Here is a 19,961-nt window from a genome sequence, read left to right as displayed (position 1 = left end):
TGCAGGCCTTTAATTCCAACATTTGGGAGGCAGAGGCAGGTGGATCTCTGAGATAAGGCCAGCCTGGTCTGCATAGCAAGTTAGAGGCCAACTGGGGTTACAGCGAAACCCTGACTAAAGAAAAATAAAATTATTTAGAAATTGTCCCAGTTATAACAGAGTTTGTCAGAAGTGTAGGAAGTCCCAAAGGAAGACTTAGGAAAACATTCATAGTGAACATATATGTAACATTTTTTATTTGTATGTGTTTATGCTGACACTTTCAGACAAAGCTTCCTGCTTAATTGCCAAATATGGACAAATACAATCTTAAAAGAAAAACCGTTTCTCTCTGCAGAGCAGAGGCAGTCATTCTAGTACAAGTAACAGAAGACAAAAATTTTCAGCCTAACCCAATGAAGCATACTTAACCTTAAAAAAATATACCTGTCTTGTGCAAAGTTAGCAGCATGAACAGTTCCAGAGGTAAATTTGTTCTTCTGACTAATAAGTTATTGAACTGTCTAAACTACATTTGAGAAATAATAAAAACACTTCTCTAAGTTTTAGTTTCCCCTTCAGTTATATAAAAGGAGAGGGGGAAAAACAGTAAATGTGAAAAAAACTGTATGTGAACCTTATATGAGCATACAGCATATATATTCTGTAATGCAGATATTAGAACTTTAAAAAGGAATATGCTACAGCTATAGCACAGTTGGTAGAGGACTTCTCTGTCGTGCACAAGGCCCTGGGTTTGATCTGTGGCACCTCATAAACAAAGCATGGTGGTGCATGCCTATAATTCCTGCACCCAGAAGGTGGAGGGAGGAAAATCAGGCTCAAGGGCATCCTTAGCTACATAGGGAGTTTGAGGCCAGCTAGGATACATGAGACCCTGTCTCCAAAAAAGCTAAAAGTAAATAAAAAGGAGTGGCATCATAATTTTGCTTTTAAAAAGTCTAGCATCAGGAATAGTGAGATAGCTCAGCAGGTCAAGGTACTTGCCACCAAGCCTGACAAACTGAGTTCAGTCCCTGGGAGCTACACGGTAGTAGAACAAGAGAACCGAGAACAAACTCCTGCAGATTGTCTTCTCACCTCCACCTGTGTACAGTTGTGCATGCCCTCTCCTGCCACACTCACAGAAAATCAGGAATGTAAAAGTCTAGTGCAGAATGGAGGACACATTTGAAACAATACTTGAAGCAAAGCGACAAGTCAAAAACAGTGATTACAGTAATCTGTGCCACTAAAAGCCATGGGAATGGTGACACTTTATGATAATATAGAGGAGAGCTATAGACTATGAGAAATTTCCTGAAGGTACTTGGTTACTGAGTGTTACAGAGGTAGGCTTAGGAAATTCCTAGTGAAACAATACATTGAAGGAATACTAAAAAATGAGTAAATATAGAGGTGACGGTGATTGGTGCCTTGGGGTTGAGCTGTCTATGGAAAATCCAGGTTGGCATGGACCATTAGGATGCTGTGCAGGTGTGGGATCGGTGGTGTGCGCTGCAGTGTGGTTGGTAGAGAGTAGAACAGAACAGGGGAGGAAGCTGGTGGACAACTCAGTGTAGTGCTGACATTTAAGCAGGGGATAGGTTCAAGAAACCTAGGACTCTCCCTTTTGTGCACCCCCCCCATAGAATCAAAGGTTAATTTCTTAAAGAAGTAACCAGGCTTCATAAAATTATGAATAATTTTTTAAGATGGTGGTTGACTTTATCAAAGTGAAAACTGATGAAGTAGAAATTAAAGATTGATGGGAAAGCCACGTCCGAAAGATGAGAGTAAGGAGGAATGACTATGTGGGTTAAGAAGTGTGGGAGGACAGGAAGAAAACACCTGTCTGTGTGTATGCTGAATGGAAAATCCCAGAAGGAGGAGAAATGAGAGAGAAGGTGCATCTGTTGGGAAAATCTCCAAGGAAGCAGCAGTATATTGGAGCCAAAGGACAGGAGTGAAAATAATTGGCCTAGAATTTAAAGAGAGTTACATTGTCCTCTGACATATGAGGGAGTCAGTCAGGAGAGATTTAACATACGATACAACGAAGTTGGGCAGAAAGTCAGTGCTTCTAACTTCTTTGTAAAGTAGGAAGCAAAGTCTGCTGAACCTAATGAGCTGAGACTTGGTAAGATAGGCTAAGATTTAAGATAATTACTGAGAACAGACAAGGCCATGCTGTTTATTAAGGACGATATCAGGACATCTTTGAAGGATTTGAGAGATTGAAGGTTTAGTCTCCATGAGATTTTCTTTAGTAATTCTGATTCTTTTTAAAAATATTTCTATTTTATGTATACAAGTATATTGCTTGCATATATGTAAGTGAACCCGTGTCTTGTAATACCCATGGAGGTCAAAAGAAGGCGTTGAATTCCCCTAGAACTGGAGTTACGGACTGTTGTTAGCTGCCATGTGGGTTCTGGGAACTGAACCCTGGTCCTCGGCAAGAGCCGCCGGTACTCTTAACCACTGAGCCATCTCCCCAGCCCTCAGTCTTTAATATTGATACAGTTAGTAGAAATGTTTTCATATGTTGTGCTAGTACGTACATAAGAATCAAGGCAAATATAAGGCACTCATAAAATTCTTTGTAACCCACTGAAATAGAGCCTTAAATTTAAATCATTAATAAGATAAGCTTTTAGGTCCTACATTACTACATTTATTTCATAACTTTATATTGGGAGCATAGATGTACTAATTATTTTTCTCATTGCTGTGACTAAATGCCTGACAAAAGCAACCTAAGGAGAAGTTTATTTTTGCTCATAGTTCAAGAGTACAGGCCATCATGGTAAGGAAGTCATGTAGACAGTAGTTTGAGGCAGCTGATCATGTGGGTCTATAGTCAGGAAGCAGAGGATGATGAAAGCTGGTGCTCAGCTTGCTTTCTCCTTTATATTCAGTCCAGGGCCCCAGCCCATGGGATGATGGGACCCAAATTTAGGCTAAGTCTCTCCACTTCAGTTAATCTAGAACTCCCTTGCAGACTTGCCCAGAGGTTTCTTTCCATGGTGACTCGAAATCCCATCAAGCTGACAATCAAGACCAGCTGTTACAATAGATAGCTCAGTAGCATAGAGAAGTATTTCACCTTTCCTCTCACAAGAAATCTACATTAGTGTGCTAGCTATGAAGCAATTAATTATTAATTCTACTTTGTATTTGAGGCTAGCCTACATATTTGCATTAATATTTAGATGAATTTTATATAATTAATATAGCTAAATATCATATTTGATACTGAAGTTTGATCAGCTTTAAGTTAGTAAACATTCCAAATTAGAACTTTTGTATTATTGAAATTATCTTCTAAGATGTCAAAGGTATGTTCATTTTCTTTCTTGAGGTGTCAATCCATCTTTTTATTTTTCTGGCATGTTGGTTGCTGTAGTTACCAAAGGAAGTAATTTCTCAAAACTGCATAGTGCTGTATGTGCTTTTTCAGAAAAAAAATTCTTTAAGGCTTATACAGGGGTTTGGTTGGTTGTTATCATTGAATAGAAGTTCATATGTTAAGAAAAACTAAAAATGTGAAAAATAACATAAAATTCAAAACATTGACTTCTATTCAATAAAGTTCATATATTAAGAAAAAAATGTGAAAATAACAAAATTCTAAAGTTCTTTCAAAATAAATAATAGTAAGTTAAAATGGTATGTATTTTCCTGTGTGTGTTTTTAACTCATCTAAAAAGCCCTAAGCCTTTGTTTTTTACGGGTGCATTTACATACATGTCTTTTTCTTTTGTTTTTTTAAGACAGGCTCTCACTCTGGTCTGGAACTCCTAGGTAAACCAGGCTGGCCTCAAACTTCAGTCAGTCCTCCTGTCTCTGCCTCTCAAGCTCTGGGATTACATGTGTGAGCTACCGTGCCAGACTTATTTTTCTTATTTTCATGTTTAAAATTTCACTCCTTTTATATTAAACATAAAATATCTTTTATTGTAATATTTAAAGAAGATAGAATTATCTAAAGAAAATATAATGAAACACCTATATATATTCCTTAGTTTGAAAAGGTAGCATTATTCCTGACTGTAGCTGCAATGTGAATCTCCCTCATGCTCCCACCACCATGCCTTCCCACATGATGGACTAGATCTACTTCACCTGTGAGCCAAAATACTTCCTTGTTCAGAGAGAGAGAGAGAGAGAGAGAGAGAGAGAGAGAGAGAGAGAGAGAGAGAAAGAGAAGCATTACAGGTACAGGCAGATCCCACCTTTAACTAAGCCCATCCCCTTCCCTCTGTTTCTGAGTCAGCCGCCATTCTGAAATTAAACTTTATAATTACCTTCATACTTTTACTTCATATCCAATGATCTACAAATACTAGTATCTGTAGCATATTTTAAAGTTTTCTGTGATTATACTGTCTGTCTGTCTTAATATACTTATATTGAAAGTATTCTTCAGGGCTGGAGAGATGGTTCAGTGGTTAAGAGTACTGGCTCTCTTACAGAAGACCCAGGGGTTTGGTTCCCAGCACCCACGTGGCAGCTAGCAACCATTTATAACTCCAGCTCCAAGGGATTTTGACACCTTCTTCTGACCCCCAGGAGCACTGTACAACTTGCATACATGCAGGAAATACATTCATACACATAAAAATAAATAAAATATTTTAAAAGTATTCTCGTAACCTCCTTTTATTAATATAACAGTAATTTTGGGATTTGTCCATGTTATGAGCATTTGTCGTTTTCAGTTTTTATGTAGAAGTTCGTATGAATAATGCATACTTCGTTTTTCCAATTTCCATTGTGTTATGCTACATACAGCTAAGAATCTTACATTTTTTTTTTCTTTTTTAAAAATTTTTCTTGCTTTGTTTTAATTTTATGTGTATCTGTGTAATGCGTGCATGCCTGTAAGTGCACCCATGTCAGGAAGTGCCCGCAGATGACTAAAGAGGGCATTGGATCCCCTGGAACTGGAGTTATGGATGATTGTTAGTTGCCATGTGGGTGCTGGGATATGACCCTGCTCTTCTGCAAGAGTAGCCAGTGCTCTTAACCACTGAGCCATCTCTCCAGCCCACAATTTTATTTTTAAACAGAGCAAGAATCTGTAGGATAAAATTTAACAACATCAGTACATGGTTGTATACTATGCACATCTACATCTTTAACAGATTATTACCAGGTTATTTTCTCAAGTGAGGCGTTTGCTTATCCCTCAGCCCCCTACTGGCAGTATAAAACAATCTTACTACACATGTTCTTCACATTTAATATTGACACATGTGCATATCTTTGTGTATTTACTGATTTCGTCGAAATAATGAAGTGTTTCTTTGTATTTCCCCATTATTGGTGATGTTATTGACTTGTGTGGAGACCGTTCTGATTGCGTGTTCTAGAAATTGCCTATTTTGCTTTTTCTTCTTTCGCTTAAGGTTTTTCACATAGTCTGATCTTTTATTGGTTAAATGCAGTATAAATATCTTTGCCTCCAGTCTGTATTTAATCTCTTTATTTGGTGGGGCCTTTTGTTAACCAGAGCTTTTGGGGCTATGACATGTCAGCAGGTAAAAGTTCTTGTCCAAACCTAATAACCTGAGGTCAGTCCCTAGATTCCACAGTGGAAGGAGAGACTCAACTTCTGAAAGTTGTCCTTTCACCCCCTGACCTCCATGTGTGCTTCAGTGTATGCATTGATGTGCTCCCAAACTTAATATGTACTGTGGCTGCGTGGGCACGCACATGCTGAAGTCATAAAATTTACATATAAAAATAACAGAAGCTTTTAATTTTAACCTTGGCAAGTGAATAAATGTTTTTGAAGCTATTTTGCCTTTTCTCCAATCTGTGTGTTCTAAAGTAGTAAGAATTTTTTGTATTTTTTATACTCTGTGTATGTTTAGGAATTGAACTCAGGGCCTTACCAGGCAAGAGCTTTCTGATAGTAAGCTGCATCCCCAGTGCTTCACAGTCATTCTAAATACATCAGTACTTTTGTGCAGCTCTGCTGTAACACAGCTTATGTTCCTAAAATCACCCTGCTAAAATCAGTTAAAAATTACTAAGCATTATGGAATAATTGGGGCTAGGGTACGACACTCAAAATTTTGGCAGTGATACTTAAAAAAAAAAAAAACTAATGTACATGGTAGCACTCTTTTACATATTAAATGGTTAAGAAATACATAAATGTCATAGTAAGTATGGTATTTTACTATGAAAGAAGAGATTTGCTTATGGGTGGAATTCAGTATTACAGCTCGTGAATTACTATGGAGTTGTACAAGGTAGATTTTCCAACATCTACAGGAAATTTTAACAGCAGATATGGAGTGTATCGCTTATAATACGTGATGAATCAAGGTAGATGTTTGAGTTGTGTTTATGCATTTCTCTGAGTACAGGTCTGTAGTTTTCTGTGTTCATAGGAATCTCTCAGGTGGTTAGAACTAAGGCAGGGCGTCTAGAATACCACATTTAAGAGACATTCACCCTCAAGGTCCAAAGCATGTCACTAGCTTCACCCTAGTTTGCTTCTGCTTATAGATAAAGTACTGCAATTTACATTATATCAGATTGGTCCCTAATATCTTTTATATTGTGATAAAAATAGTTTAACATTTTTAATTACATCTATTTATTTTGTGGATGGGTAGGCATATGCGTGCCACAGTACCCATCTGGAGGTCAGAGGACAATTTGCAGGAATTGGTTCTCTCCTTCCACTCAGTGAGTATGGGGATTGAACTCGGATTATCAGGCTTGGCATAAGTACCTTTACCCACTCAACTGCCTCACAGCCCTGTGATAAAAACTCTTGACATGAGGTCTGCTCTTCATTTTCAAGGACACAATACAGTTATTGTTAACTATAGGCATAACAGATCTTATGAACTCACTCCTCCTGCATAACTGAAACTTTATAGGCTCTGAGCATCAACTTAGTTCTCCCTATCCTATCCCCTGACAGCTAAGATCTACTCTCTGATTCTGCAAGTATTTTAGATACCTCAGGTAAATAGAATCCTGCAATATTTGTCTATTACTAGTTTATTTCATTTAGCATAATGCTCTCCAGATTCATCCATGACATGATTTCCTTCCTATTACAAGCTGATTAGTATTTCATTGTACGTGGCTCCTTTATCAGTTCATCTGTAGGTAGACATTTGGGGTATTTCCATGTCTTGGCTGTTGTAAATAGTGTTGCAGTGAACATGGAAGTATAGACATCTATCTCCAGAAGTGGATTGCTGGAACATACAGTTCTATTTTTAATTTTTTGAGAGACCTCCATACTGTTTTCCATAACTAGTACACCATTTTGCATTCCTACCAAGAATTCAAGAGTTCTACTTTTTCCACATCCTCACCAACACATGTTACCTTTTGCCTTTCAATAATAGCCATCCTAACATAAGATCATAAGATGATATCTCATTGTAGTTTTGATTTAGCATGACAATTGAGTTTTTTTTTAAACTGGATTTTTAACACATTCCGGTTTTCAAAACAAGCACCAGAGCAGAACTGACTGCATTGTAATGTAGAGCTGTAATTTACTTTTCCCCTTTTCCATGCTTGGTTAGCCCAACACTTTCTACTAAGGAGTCTCTCTTTCCCCACTAGTTTTAATGGTGTTTTGATATAAGTCCTTTCCATATAGATGCAAGTCTGGTTTTTGTTTCTTAATGCTATTTTTATTGATGTGAGTATCACATTTAATTAACTATAGCTCTTAGACTTTATAACCACTGAGAAATTCATTTCTGTGTACCTGGTACTCCACTCATGAAATTATGATAATAGTACCTAACTTGGTGGATAATTAAAGGAATACATGAGCCAATATATTAAAGTGCTTAAAAGTATGCTCTTGTCTCAAGAATAAAACTTAACAAATATTTTTATCAAAAGTAAACCAGGTATTGTGACACACACCTATAATCTCAGCACTCAGGAGACTAAAACAGCAGGAGAATTGTGAGTTCTAGACCAACCAAGGGTGTCCAGGTTGACAGGCTGCTGTCAGATTTGGTGTATTGTGAAGACTCAAAGATAGTGCCTCATAGCTATGTCCTGAGAAGGTGGGAAGTCCAAGGTATCCCTGGGACTTCTTTTATAAAGGCATAATACCTACTCAAAAAGACTCTGCCTAAGGAAAACTCTCTTCGAGTTGTGGTCATGGTAGTCTTAAGATACTCCTAAAATAAAACAAGCTATTGCCATAGGCCTTGATTGCCTCCCAGAACTCGAAGGTTAAGACCCTCTTGCTGTAAACAGGGCGTACTCTGGACATAGGAATTGGAGCAATGGAGCTGTAATTGACCTGGAAGCCTCCTCCCTGAAGACTATCAGAATAGAAGACTATCCCATACTGTCAGAAGATACTATGTAACTGCCAAGGGAGAAAACCAATCAATGATCCTACCCAGATGTAAAGTCTGAAACACAGTGACCAGCAAGACAAACATTGGTACAGTAGTGCCACTTTTATCTTGAGAGTAATCAACAGCTGTCTTATTAGACTTAAGGTACACTCAGTGGGAGTGTGGTTCTGTAAGCATAGCCAAGTACACATGGCTGGAGATGACATAGACTCTAGAGAAGAACCTATTTCTGTCACTTCCCTAAACCAATGGAATTTCTTACTGTATTCTAAATACTTATCTTTATATTTACAGACAAGTATACCTCTCACCACTCATCAAAGAAAGCTTCTTTTTGCAACAGATGGAGACTTCTACAAAGTCCCACAACTGATCAAACACAGAGAATAAGTGACTGTGAGGTACTCAGCCCTAAGTGATCCATCTCCAATGCAACCTGTATATCTAAGGCTCAGGAAACATCATGGAAGATGGGGCAGAAAAAATTAAGAATCACAGAGGCAAGACACCTGCTGTTAGTTAATGCATTCTAGACATGATAGGGAAATTACACCAACAAAATCTCCATAGTCTAACAAGACCTCAGTAGTCTAACAAGATCTGCATGATGACAAAACACCTGACATGACAAGAGGGTTTGGGGAAATGTCATAGGATCCCTCCTAAAGATGAAGAGCTACAGGCAATCAGTAGATGCTGAGGGAGGGAGAATCAATTTCCTCCAGGGACTAGCTCCCTGAGATGCTATCTGATACCAAATGGGCATCCCTGAACACAGACAAACGTGAGCACCTTTAACTGGATTAAGTGCATTTACTCTCTCTCTCTCTCTCTCTCTCTCTCTCTCTCTCTCTCTCTCTCTCTCTCTCTCTCTCTCTCTCTCTCTCTCTCTCTCTCTCTCTCTCTCTCTCTCTCTCTCTCTGTGTGTGTGTGTGTGTGTGTGTGTGTGTGTGTGTGTGTGTGTAACAGTAATGAAGGGGACAAGAAATTGAGAGGGAGTTGGGGGCATGGCAAGAGTTGATGGGGGTGGAGGTGGGAGGGCTGGAAATGATTTAAGTACAGAATTCATGTATGAAATTCTAAAATGAGAAAAAGAGAAGGCCTTATCAGTTCCCTTATCAGTTCTCATGTACTATATCACCTCAAAATACCATCATCTTGGAGATTAGAACTTTAGCATGGTTTTAGGAGGGACACAAACATACCATAGCACTATGTGTGCCAGAGATAGGGGCTTATGGGAGAAATTTTTATGCAAAAGGTGCCATGAAAGAGAAAATGGTGTTTTAAGGGAACTGAAAGAAGGTCCTTGTTGGTAGATCTCTGCACAAGGAAAAGTAATACTGGGACTAAAGGTAGGGCAAGGTCACACAAGATTTTTGAGGCAAAGTTAAGGGTTTTAGGCTTCATCCTAACATAGTTATAACTATTTGTAAATATTCGTATTTCGGTACTGGAGAGATGGTTCAGCTGTTAACAGCACTGACTTCTTGCAGAGGACCTGGGTTCGATCCCAGCACCCCCATGGCACTGACAGCCATCCATAACTCCAGTTCAGGAGATCTGATGCCCTCTTTTGACCTCCTTGGGCATTGCACAGCATGGGTGCACCTATCTACATTTAGGCATTACATTCATACACATAAAATACAAATGATAAATGAGAAAAGATTCATATTCATGTCTTTTGAAAGCTACAACTATTGAAAAACTTAAAAACTAGAATCGGGCTAATCCAGACTAATAGCATGCTAAGGTAGGAGTGTTATTGAGACTGTGTAAATTAACAGTTTGTTTACTTATGTATAATCTTTGTGGTTTATTGATTCTGTGGTGGGACTTTACCCTTTCACATTAGAGAATATGGGATTTGGACAGACTTACAGATTTAGGAATAGTTTTTACAGTGCAACAGTTAAGGTCTTGAAATCAAATCTATTGATGTATTTTCTATAATCTTGTCTTTCTTGGGTATGCCTAATAGGACTCTGCAGTATTTCTGTAGATGCTCCTGTTACTTATATTTCCTTGATTTTTTTTAAATACTATTTTTATATGTATAAATGTATTGCCTGCATGCATGTAAGTGCACCCATGTCGATGGTTGTTAGCTGCCATGTGGGTGCTGGAAATCAAACCCAGGTCCTCAGCTAGTGCTCTTAACCACTGACCCATCTTTCTAGCCTCCATATTTCCCTGATTTTAATTACTACAAAATTCTATAAATGAAGGGCTCAAGTTTTAGGAAAGAGAGTTGATGTAGAAATGTTATGGCAGCACATAGATACTGGCAGGCTCTGGCTTCCAGTATGAACCCAAAGGATTTACTTAGTACTTTGAGTATTAAAACTTTATCATTTAAAAAAAAAAACTTTTAAATAAATAGAAATAGAATTGTGAACAGTTCCACAAATCTGTTTTTTTTTTTTTTTAATGTATATGATTGCTTTGCCTGCTTGTGCATAAGGGTACCTACCATGTTCATGAAAACCCAAAGAGGCCAGGAGAAGGTGTTGGATCCCCAAGAACTAGAGTTACAAATGGTTGTTAGCCTCCATGTGGGTATTGGGAACCCAACCCAGGGACTCTGCAAGAGCAGCCAGTGCTCCTAACTACTGAGCCATCTCTCCCACTCTCAAAAATAGTTTTTTGTTTTGGTTTGGTTTGGTCTTTTTGAGACAGGGTCTCCCTGTAGCTCCAGCTGTCCTAGAACTCACTATGTAGACCAGGCTGGCCTTGAACTCACAGAGATCATCTGCCTCCTGAGTGCTGGGATTAAAGGCATGCGCCACCACGCCCGGCTTTAAAAAAAAATTTTTTTTCACAAATAGTTTTTAATGTAAGACATTTAAAAGAATAATTTTAATGTCATCTCAAGTCTACATTTCTGTTTTTAATGCATATGCTATCAGCTATTTAAGAAAACTGGTTGGGAAATCTGTGACTCTATTTTAACGGTGAAAGCCAAAAGTATTTAAGAAAATTAACTGAGTACCAAAATCTACCCTCCCAGACAATGTAGACCCCAACAACTTTTCATATATGTACTACCAAATACCTAAGACACTGATTATCCCTATCTGTACAAAACTAGTTTTTTAGAAATAAAACAATGAAAAGTTATCCTAATTTTGTTTAATAAAAAATCATGGTAAAGTATAGAAAATCTTGAGGCTCGAGAGAGGCTCAGTGGTTAAGAACACTGGTTACTCTTGCAGAAGACCCAGGTTCAAATCCCAGCACCCACATGGCAGCTAACAACTGTCTGGAACTCCAGTCCCAGGGGATCCGACAGCCTCTTCTGACCTCCGAGGGCATTGCACAACATGGGTGCACTTACCTACATGTAGGCAATACACACATACACATAAAAAAAGAATAAAAATTAAATAAAATTTTTTTAAAGTGTAGAAAATCTTAATATATTCAAGACTTAATCATAATAGTCTAAAAATATCTTAAGTAGAAGGGAATTTCTTAAAAATAATCAATAGCATTTATCAAAAACCTATAGCAAATTATTTTATCAAATGGCCAAAGTTTAGATATTCCTATTAAATAAAAATATAAAAATGTTTATTTCTGATTGAGCGTTGGTGTCTCATGCCTTTAATCCCAGCTCTTGTAGTCTGGGGCAAGCAGATCTCTTTGAGTTGTAGGCAATCCTGCTCTACATAGCAAGTTCTAGGCAAGTCAGGACTACATGGTGAGACCTTGACACCAAAATTTATTTTCACAAATATATGCATGTGTGTTATCTATACAATATTATATGTATGTATGTATGTATGTATGTATTTCTTCATCTGTCTTATGTTAGCAGTCCTAGTCAGTGATTGGATAGAAAAATAGAATAGAATTAGAAAATAAAGTAACTGTGAACTTTTGCATTGAGAAACTCAAGGGAAGCCTAGTTTGGTGGCACATGTCAGTAACCACAGCATTCATGAAGCAGAAACAGAAGGATCATGAGTTCCAGGCCGACCTAGGCTGTATTTTGAGAGAAAAGGAAAAATTCAAGGATATTTCCACCAAAATGAAGCTACTGAGAACTCAGATAGCTGGTGGATATGAGATTGACCACTTAAAAAATAATTTCTCTGACACAGCCTCAAGTTCATCAACCAATGACTGAATTAAAAAAAATAATGCATATATGCACAATGGAATACTATTTTTTCCAAGTATAAAAAGCCTTTAACCTGCAACAAAGAGATCATCATCTTAAGTGAAATAAGACAAATATAGCATGATTTTACTCAAATGTGTAATCTAAAAAAGTTGATTTCATAGAGTAGCATGTTGCTTGCAAGAAGCTAGGAAAAGATCAGTGGGTGGTTAAGTCATTAGTACTAAGAAACTCTAGTGTGCTGTTGCACTGTGGTGGCCATAGATGGTAATGTCCTGTGTTTTCCAAGAAGTTAGAAGTCATTCTGCATGTTTTTATGGTAAGGAAATGGTAAATGCTTTAGGAGGTATGTTTGTACTGACTTAAACATTACACTCTGTGCATGTACCAAAATGTGGTACCCATAAATACTTACAGGGTTTTTATGTGTCAGCTGAAAGGTAAATATAAAACTAGTCATTTCTATGCATTGACTACAAAGTTTATATAATTGCTTGGAAATAATTTCATTTTGATGGGGTGGGTTTTAACGTAGTCTTACTGTGTTGCTCTCGTTGGCCTGCTGACCTCAGACTTGCAGCCCTTCTGCTTGTGACTCTTGAGTGCAGGGATTACAGTCACGTGCAACCATGCCTGGCAGAGAAGTAAGATTTGCATGGAGAAACAAGGGTTCCTGAAAATCAGTCCAACAAATTAGCTTAGATTTTAATGGGGAGAAATTTTAATATTTATTGAAAGTCATTAAATAGTGCCTGAATAGTAGGAAAAAAAAATTCTATTCTTGAGGATCAGAAGACTTAGTATTAGAAGGGCAACAATTCCCCCAAATTATTCTGTAAATTAATATAGTCCTAATCATAATCTTTAAAGTTTTTGTGGAACGTGATAAACTGATTTTAGGTAATTGTGACACTATGAAATTGGGACGACAGATGCATAGATGAAAGAAGTAGGGAAAACGTCTCGTGTGAAAAAGCAAGTCACGTGTTTGAGTGTATTAATTAAATTGCAAGGGACTAAAAGGCTAAAAATACTGGTTTGCTTTTCCTATCAAGTACAATTTTAGAAAATGATTTGCTTAAGAATTGCTACCTTAATTCTTCTTTTCCCACACCTTAAGTTTTACAGTGTGAGGGCTTTCAGTTGCATAACCCTGACGTTGGGATTCAAGTACTGGTGCAGAGTTCCACGTAGCCACTTTTAGAGAATTAAATTGCTCATGAATATTCTGTAAGAATTATGAGATTTTGTTAGGTTGGTGCCTTTGCTTTAGCTATTTTCAGATATAACTGTGGGTTTTTAACTTCTCTAGTGCTTTATCTGGTTAAGCCCAGAAATGTTAGAATCATGATCCCCTCAAAACCTGTGTTGTTACACACAAGAGCTTGGAATAGCTCATTAACCTTTACTTTTGATTTTGCTTGCAGTTGAATCTGGTTAAATGCGAGAAAAATGCCCCAGAAGATTTTATAGTACTGTTTGAAGAGCAGTCAGTGACAAGTATTATTGTTAAAATGTTAATGATAAATTTTTTAAGTTTGATTATAATTATCATAATCAACTTTTAAAATGCTTGATAACAAGCTTTCCTTTCTTTCAGAAAACCCCACATTAAAAATATAAGATAGGGCTGGAGAGGTGGCTCAGTGGCTAAGAGCAATGACTGCTCTTGCAGAAGACCCAGTTTTGATTCCCAGTACCATATGGTGGCTAACAACTATCCATAACTCCAGTTCCAGGAAATCAAATGCCCTCTTCTTACCTCCACGAGCATTATATGACACAGGTGCACTACATACATGCAGGCAATACATTTATACACATAAAATAAAAATAATAAATAAAATATTTTAAATATATACAAGGCAAACATACTGTGTTTTTAAGTTGTCAGTAAAGAGCTATTTTTTATACTTCTATTTTATCACATTGCATTTTAAATCTTTTGATTCTTACAAATTTAAAAAGTAATTTTGTTCGATTAACTAATGTTTTCATGACTAACACTTGACTGCTTTGTAAAGTACTACTGGGGAATTTTTTTCTTTGATTTTTGTCAATATTTGACCTCAAGTAGTAAATACTTCAGTCTTTTCTTCCAAAGACTAAGTGGCATTTATAGCTGTAATTACAAATCATTGTAATTTTAATTGTTCTTCCCAGAATCCTTTGAAGTGGACGTGTTCCTCAATGTAAAATGCAATGGCAAAAGTAGGCTTATTTTTTGCTGTTCTTGTGTTTCCAGCTATTTTTATCAATGAATTTCTTTTCTTTTCTAGGTATCTAGTAGATAGTCGGTGGTTCAAACAGTGGAAAAAATATGTTGGCTTTGACAGTTGGGACAAATATCAGATGGGAGATCAAAATGTATATCCTGGACCAATAGATAACTCTGGACTTCTGAAAGGTAGTCTTTTCTTTTTCAGTCAAGTTGTAAATGTGTTAATTTTTAAATGTCTATGGATGCAGTATGAAAAATATTAGTACAGATAAACTACAAGTAGAGATTCATTTGTAAGCTTGGCCTGGTAGGTAGCACACATCTATGTTCTGAGTGCTAGAGGATCACAGCTTTAAACCATTTCAAAAAGTGAAAAGAAAAATTTATTTGCAGCTTATTCAATAATTTAGTTATTGTTAAGTATAAGGACATTTTGTTTTGTATTATGTAATGATGGTTTATTTAAATTTAAAATGGAGAATGTAGATTATAAAAGACTATCGATATGGTTTTAGGGAATTGATGTATCATGTTGTTTTTCTTAATGGATAAATGGCATATTTTTAAAGTTGGTGATCACCAATAGATGTTTACATTCTTGGTTTTTACATTATATCTACAACCTTCACTATCTACCAGCTGTCTTTCACTTATTTAAAGGGACTAAAATGTAATTACCAGAACATCTATGGCCAATATGAAGTGACAGAGACCAGATTCAGAGACCCGAAATAGCTACAACCCTGACAAAAGTGAACAAATCGGTAGTTCTCAATTTCTAGTTATCTGGCAACAAAAAAACAGTGGTCCCTGAAAGATGGAAAACAAAAGAGGGCTCTTTGTTGCTTTCATCTTATCTATTGAAAAGATTTCAATGACACAGCACTAGGAGTAGCAACCCATGTAGACATTTGCTGTATCTGTTAGTTGAGGGGATTAAATTTGAATTCTTGGAGTATCAGAGAGAAGTGAATGGCTCAGAGAGAGACCAAGAGATCTTCAGAGAGTATCTTGTGAGTCTTTGACCTAGAGATCAACAGGTGCATGTGAGAATGTTGCTCGATACTAGGGAAAGAACCACGCAAAATAATCAGGCAACACTCATCAAGGCTCATATAAGATCATAAGACCAGGAATAATTTCTGTATCTAGCAGATACAGTGGTGACACTCATATTTTACAGGTAGAATACGGACAGTGGTTAGATATTTTTTTAAGAGAAAGCTTTACTTTGAATGCACTTGATATACTTCTGTTACTAAATTGATGTTATATTAAGAACATTTTAAGACATGATTGTTACTACTCAAATATTTTCGTTGTCTGCTGTGAAATTATTTTTATTAAATAGAAGTTTTGCATGTATTTCTCTATTCCAATTATAGCATTTGAAAAATTTTTGTTTTTATTGAATTTTTGTATATTTCATATAGAATAGACCAAAGTTTGATTTTCTATAACCTGAAGGTATCAAAATATTTTCAACTGATTTAACTGCTTTTCAGAACAAAAGAATATTCACAAGAACAGGAAACTATCCAGCATCCAACAACATAATATTGTAATGTCTTGAATCTAACCAGTTGTTATCAGGCATGGCAAGCACCATGAAAATATGACCCACAATGAGAAGAAATATCAATCTTTTATATATTTCAAAAATCCCCCCCAAATTCTCAAAAACTGAACAAAGAACAAATGAGATAAGTACAAACAAAATAACAAGATGGTAGCTTTAAACTCAGATCTAGGAATTATCACACTAACTGTAAACAGTTATTTAAAGCTAGAGACTACAAATTTCGATGAAGAGCTAAGACTCAAATATTGGCAGTCAACGACAACTCACTTTAAATATAAATCAATTAAAGGTAAGAAATGGAAAAAAGATAAATTATGCTGTCATAGTAGAATTGTAAGGCTTGACCCCCCCCCCATGACCTTTACTCTTGTGTCATTTTCTCTGAGCAGGTAGAAAAGCAGCAACTAAATTAGATACCATTTCCATGATGTATCTATAAAGCAGGAGGAAGGTTATTCTAATGAGTTTAATCACATATTCCCTATTAAAGTAGAGAATTCTTTTGGCTAGGGACAGAATAAATCCGATTGAAGTATGAAAAGGATTCAATAAATCATCGCTAGTTTGAAGACAAGGCAGTCAGCCTGTTCAAGCAGAGAAAAACTTCAGACTTACAGCCAGTGAGGAAATGGGAGGATTTCAGATTTGCCGGTATCAGTATAACTAAATTACACCAACAGCGTGATAGGAGCCCACCAGCTCAGCTGACATCTTGAATTTCAGCTTTGCAAAACCTGAACCACAGAGCCCGCTGGAGCACACCTGAAGTACTAACCTTTGCACAGAACTCTGCGATGATAAAGGGATTTTTTTTTTTAAACCACAGTAATTTATTATTTATTATGTTATTTATATAAACTTATTATGAAGCAATAAGAAACACCTGCTATCACTATTGAAAGAAATCTAGAATGGACATATTAATATCAAACATTATGTTCCAGAATAAAACATGTTCCAAGGAATAGAAAGTCACTTCATAACATTAAATGGGATGGGAGAGTTGATCAAGAGAACATAATTATCTTTAATATCTACCTACCTAAAAACATAATTTAAATATGTGAAGAGGGTGGTATCTTTAAGATAACAAAATAGGAAGATCTTCCCTTGTTGCCCCATGGAAGCATTGGCTCCATGATATATGGGCCAGAATGCTTTTGTGGGACATCTGGAGTGCAGTTAGGAAGTTGTGGTACTCACATGAGCACAAAACATAATAACCACATTGATTCAGATAAGAGCAGTTTTGTTTTATCAAATCAGCCTTTTCTTCAAGCCTGTACAACTTACTATCAGAACAAATTGCAGAACTAATGAGATGGCTCAGTGTGTAAGGCATTTGCTGCAAGCCTAAGGACCTCAGTTGGATCCCTGGAAAGGTGGAAGGAGAGAGCCCACTCTACACTGTTGACCTCTAACCTCCACACATGGGCCACGTTGTCCTATGCATATGCCTGCAGCGTGCACGTAAGCAAGTGCACATGTGTGTGCACACTAATAATTTTTTATTTAAAAAAGATTTTGTAAGCACAGAGAAAGACAATGGGAGCATCACAGCTTTCAATCTGCTGCCTGCTGAGTTGCTTGGTATTTCACTTCACATAGAGCACTAAGTGGACCAGGCTCATTCTCATGTCTAAGCAGTTAACGGAAAGTAAGTGGGTGTTTGCTACATCCAGGATGTTCTCTGAGATTAAGAGAAGGCTAAAAATCTGAGGCTTTTCTGCCAGGAGGGAAAGAGAAATGAGATGCCCTCCCTCATCTTGTTCTCTCAGTGCAACAACTGAGGGGCAGGTTTTTATCTGTACTCCCTATGCCTGACTGAACTGGTGTGGTTTGGATGCCTGCAAGTTAAGAACAAAGGAAAAATCAGGGAGTGGTTTGCTTTTAACTAACACAGCTCTGCAGTATCAGGAGATGCTGGCAGAATCAGGTGATATTTCTTTCCCGTACAGAAGAGAGTGAGCCTATTTCAGTGTGCTATATGAAGGACCAATTTCTGCCTTGTCTCACTCAGGGTGCTAATGGAACTGGCTTGATTTTGATGAGAGTTAAGAATAAAGGGCTGGAGGCTTGCTACATCCAGCACAGCTCTGCAAGATGGAAGAAGTCTCAGACCTTGAAGTTTCTCCATAAGGAGGAGCAAGAAAAGAAGAGCATGTCTCCAGTGTTCTGATCTATGGTCTGAACATTAGAGAGAGGAAGTGATCATGGGCTTTGGACAAAAAGAAACAAAAGAGTCCTAATAATAGATTTCATAATCTATATGCAAAGTGTAAAAAATATCCGTCTATAGAAAAAATTAGAAACTCCCAGAATCTCTAGCCAGGCTGATGAGTGAAAGTATTTCCCTGTCAAAGCCAATCCATAGAGAAGGTAGCAGGTAGCTTTTTTTTTTTTTTTTTCAGTTAAACAGAGACTAAGGCAAAGCTATAAGAAACTTGGAGAATCATGGAAACAAGTCAAAAAGAAGCAAAAGTTTCCAGAAATTGACCAAATGGAAATGGGGTACTATGAATGACCTGATAGAAATTCATAGTAATTGTCTTTAAAAAGCTTGAACTCCACCAAAACATAGACAACTAAATAAAATCAAGAAAACAACTAACAAAATGAATATCAATAAAGAATTTATATCAAATGAATTCTGAGGCTCACAAATGCAACTGAAAAATTCAGTATAGTTCAGCAGCAGCAACTTTAATCAAGTTTAAAAAAATGGCATACTTGAAAACAAATCATTTGAAACCATACAATTAGAAGAATAAAAACAATGAAAAAAAATAAAGAAAGGCTACATAATGTATTGGACACCATCAGCTGAAGCAGTATGAGCATTGTGGGAGTTCCAGGAGGAGGAAAGGATGAGAAAAGGGCAGAAATTTATTGAAAGAAATGCCCAAACTCTATAAAGTTTGGTGATGGAGGGTGTGTGTGTGTGTGTGTGTGTGTGTGTGTGTATTTCTAGAAAATGCAAATTTGCCTATAGTTATAAAATAGAGCTATAAAGATCATAAAGCTCAAGGATGTTTTAACAACACTGCTAATCACCTTGACCTAATTGACATTTATAGAACACTGCACCGAAAAAATACAGAATAAAAGTTCTTTTCAGTTGTATATACAGAACATTTACCAAGATAGACTAAATTCTAGGCCATAAAACCTGTCTTTTAAAAAAAAAAAAAAAAAAAGAGGGGAAAAACCTGTCTTAAAGTAAGAAGTGTTCAAATCGTCCAAAGTATCATTGATCACAATGAAATATATCACACTTTAAAGTAAGCATTAAGTCCAGTGAAAAAGTAAGCAAAAGATTTGGGCAGATATTTTACCAAAGAAAGGACTGGAGATAGCTCAATAAGTAAAGTACTCACTGCACAAACGTGAGGACTTGAGTTCGATCCCTTTGTAAAAAGCTGAACATGGTGGTGCACACCTGTAATCCCAGTGCAGGGGAAGTAAAGACAGATCCCTGAGGTTTGCTGGCTAGTCAGCCTGGCCTACTTGTGATTCTCAGGCCAGTGAGACAACTTGTCTCATAAAACAAGGTGTTCAGCTCCTAAAGAATGATACCATTTTGAAATAGAGATCTTTTTTAAAGGTTAAAAATTCATTCAATTTTATGTCTTACAGGGCTTATACTGAGTTCAATATTGTATAACTGTATTAATTCAACTG

At 36.8% G+C, this 19,961-nt stretch overlaps 1 protein-coding gene and 1 pseudogene across 5 annotated transcripts in view; both read left to right on the top strand.

Annotated features, from left to right (window-relative positions):
• Usp15 (ubiquitin specific peptidase 15) overlaps nt 1–19,961 on the top strand; it is a 117,771-nt gene that overhangs the window by 10,841 nt on the left and 86,969 nt on the right. For all 5 annotated transcript variants that reach the window (XR_001872761.2, XM_008846146.3, XM_008846147.2 and 2 more), the window contains exon 2: nt 14,757–14,884. Coding sequence is in view for 4 of the 5 variants with exons in the window: in XM_008846146.3 (XP_008844368.1) it covers nt 14,757–14,884 (128 nt within the window). In the remaining variant the exon portion in view is untranslated. The remainder of the gene's footprint in view (nt 1–14,756; nt 14,885–19,961) is intronic.
• The window catches only part of LOC103744412, a 5,591-nt pseudogene continuing 2,054 nt past the window's right edge, over nt 16,425–19,961 (top strand).

This window comes from Nannospalax galili, unplaced genomic scaffold, assembly GCF_000622305.1.
Source record: "Nannospalax galili isolate Female #2095 unplaced genomic scaffold, S.galili_v1.0 scaffold202, whole genome shotgun sequence".
Classification (NCBI taxonomy): Eukaryota; Metazoa; Chordata; class Mammalia; order Rodentia; family Spalacidae; genus Nannospalax; species Nannospalax galili.
The sequence above is the reverse complement of the archived record's forward strand: the minus strand, read 5'-3'. Positions and strand labels throughout refer to the sequence as shown.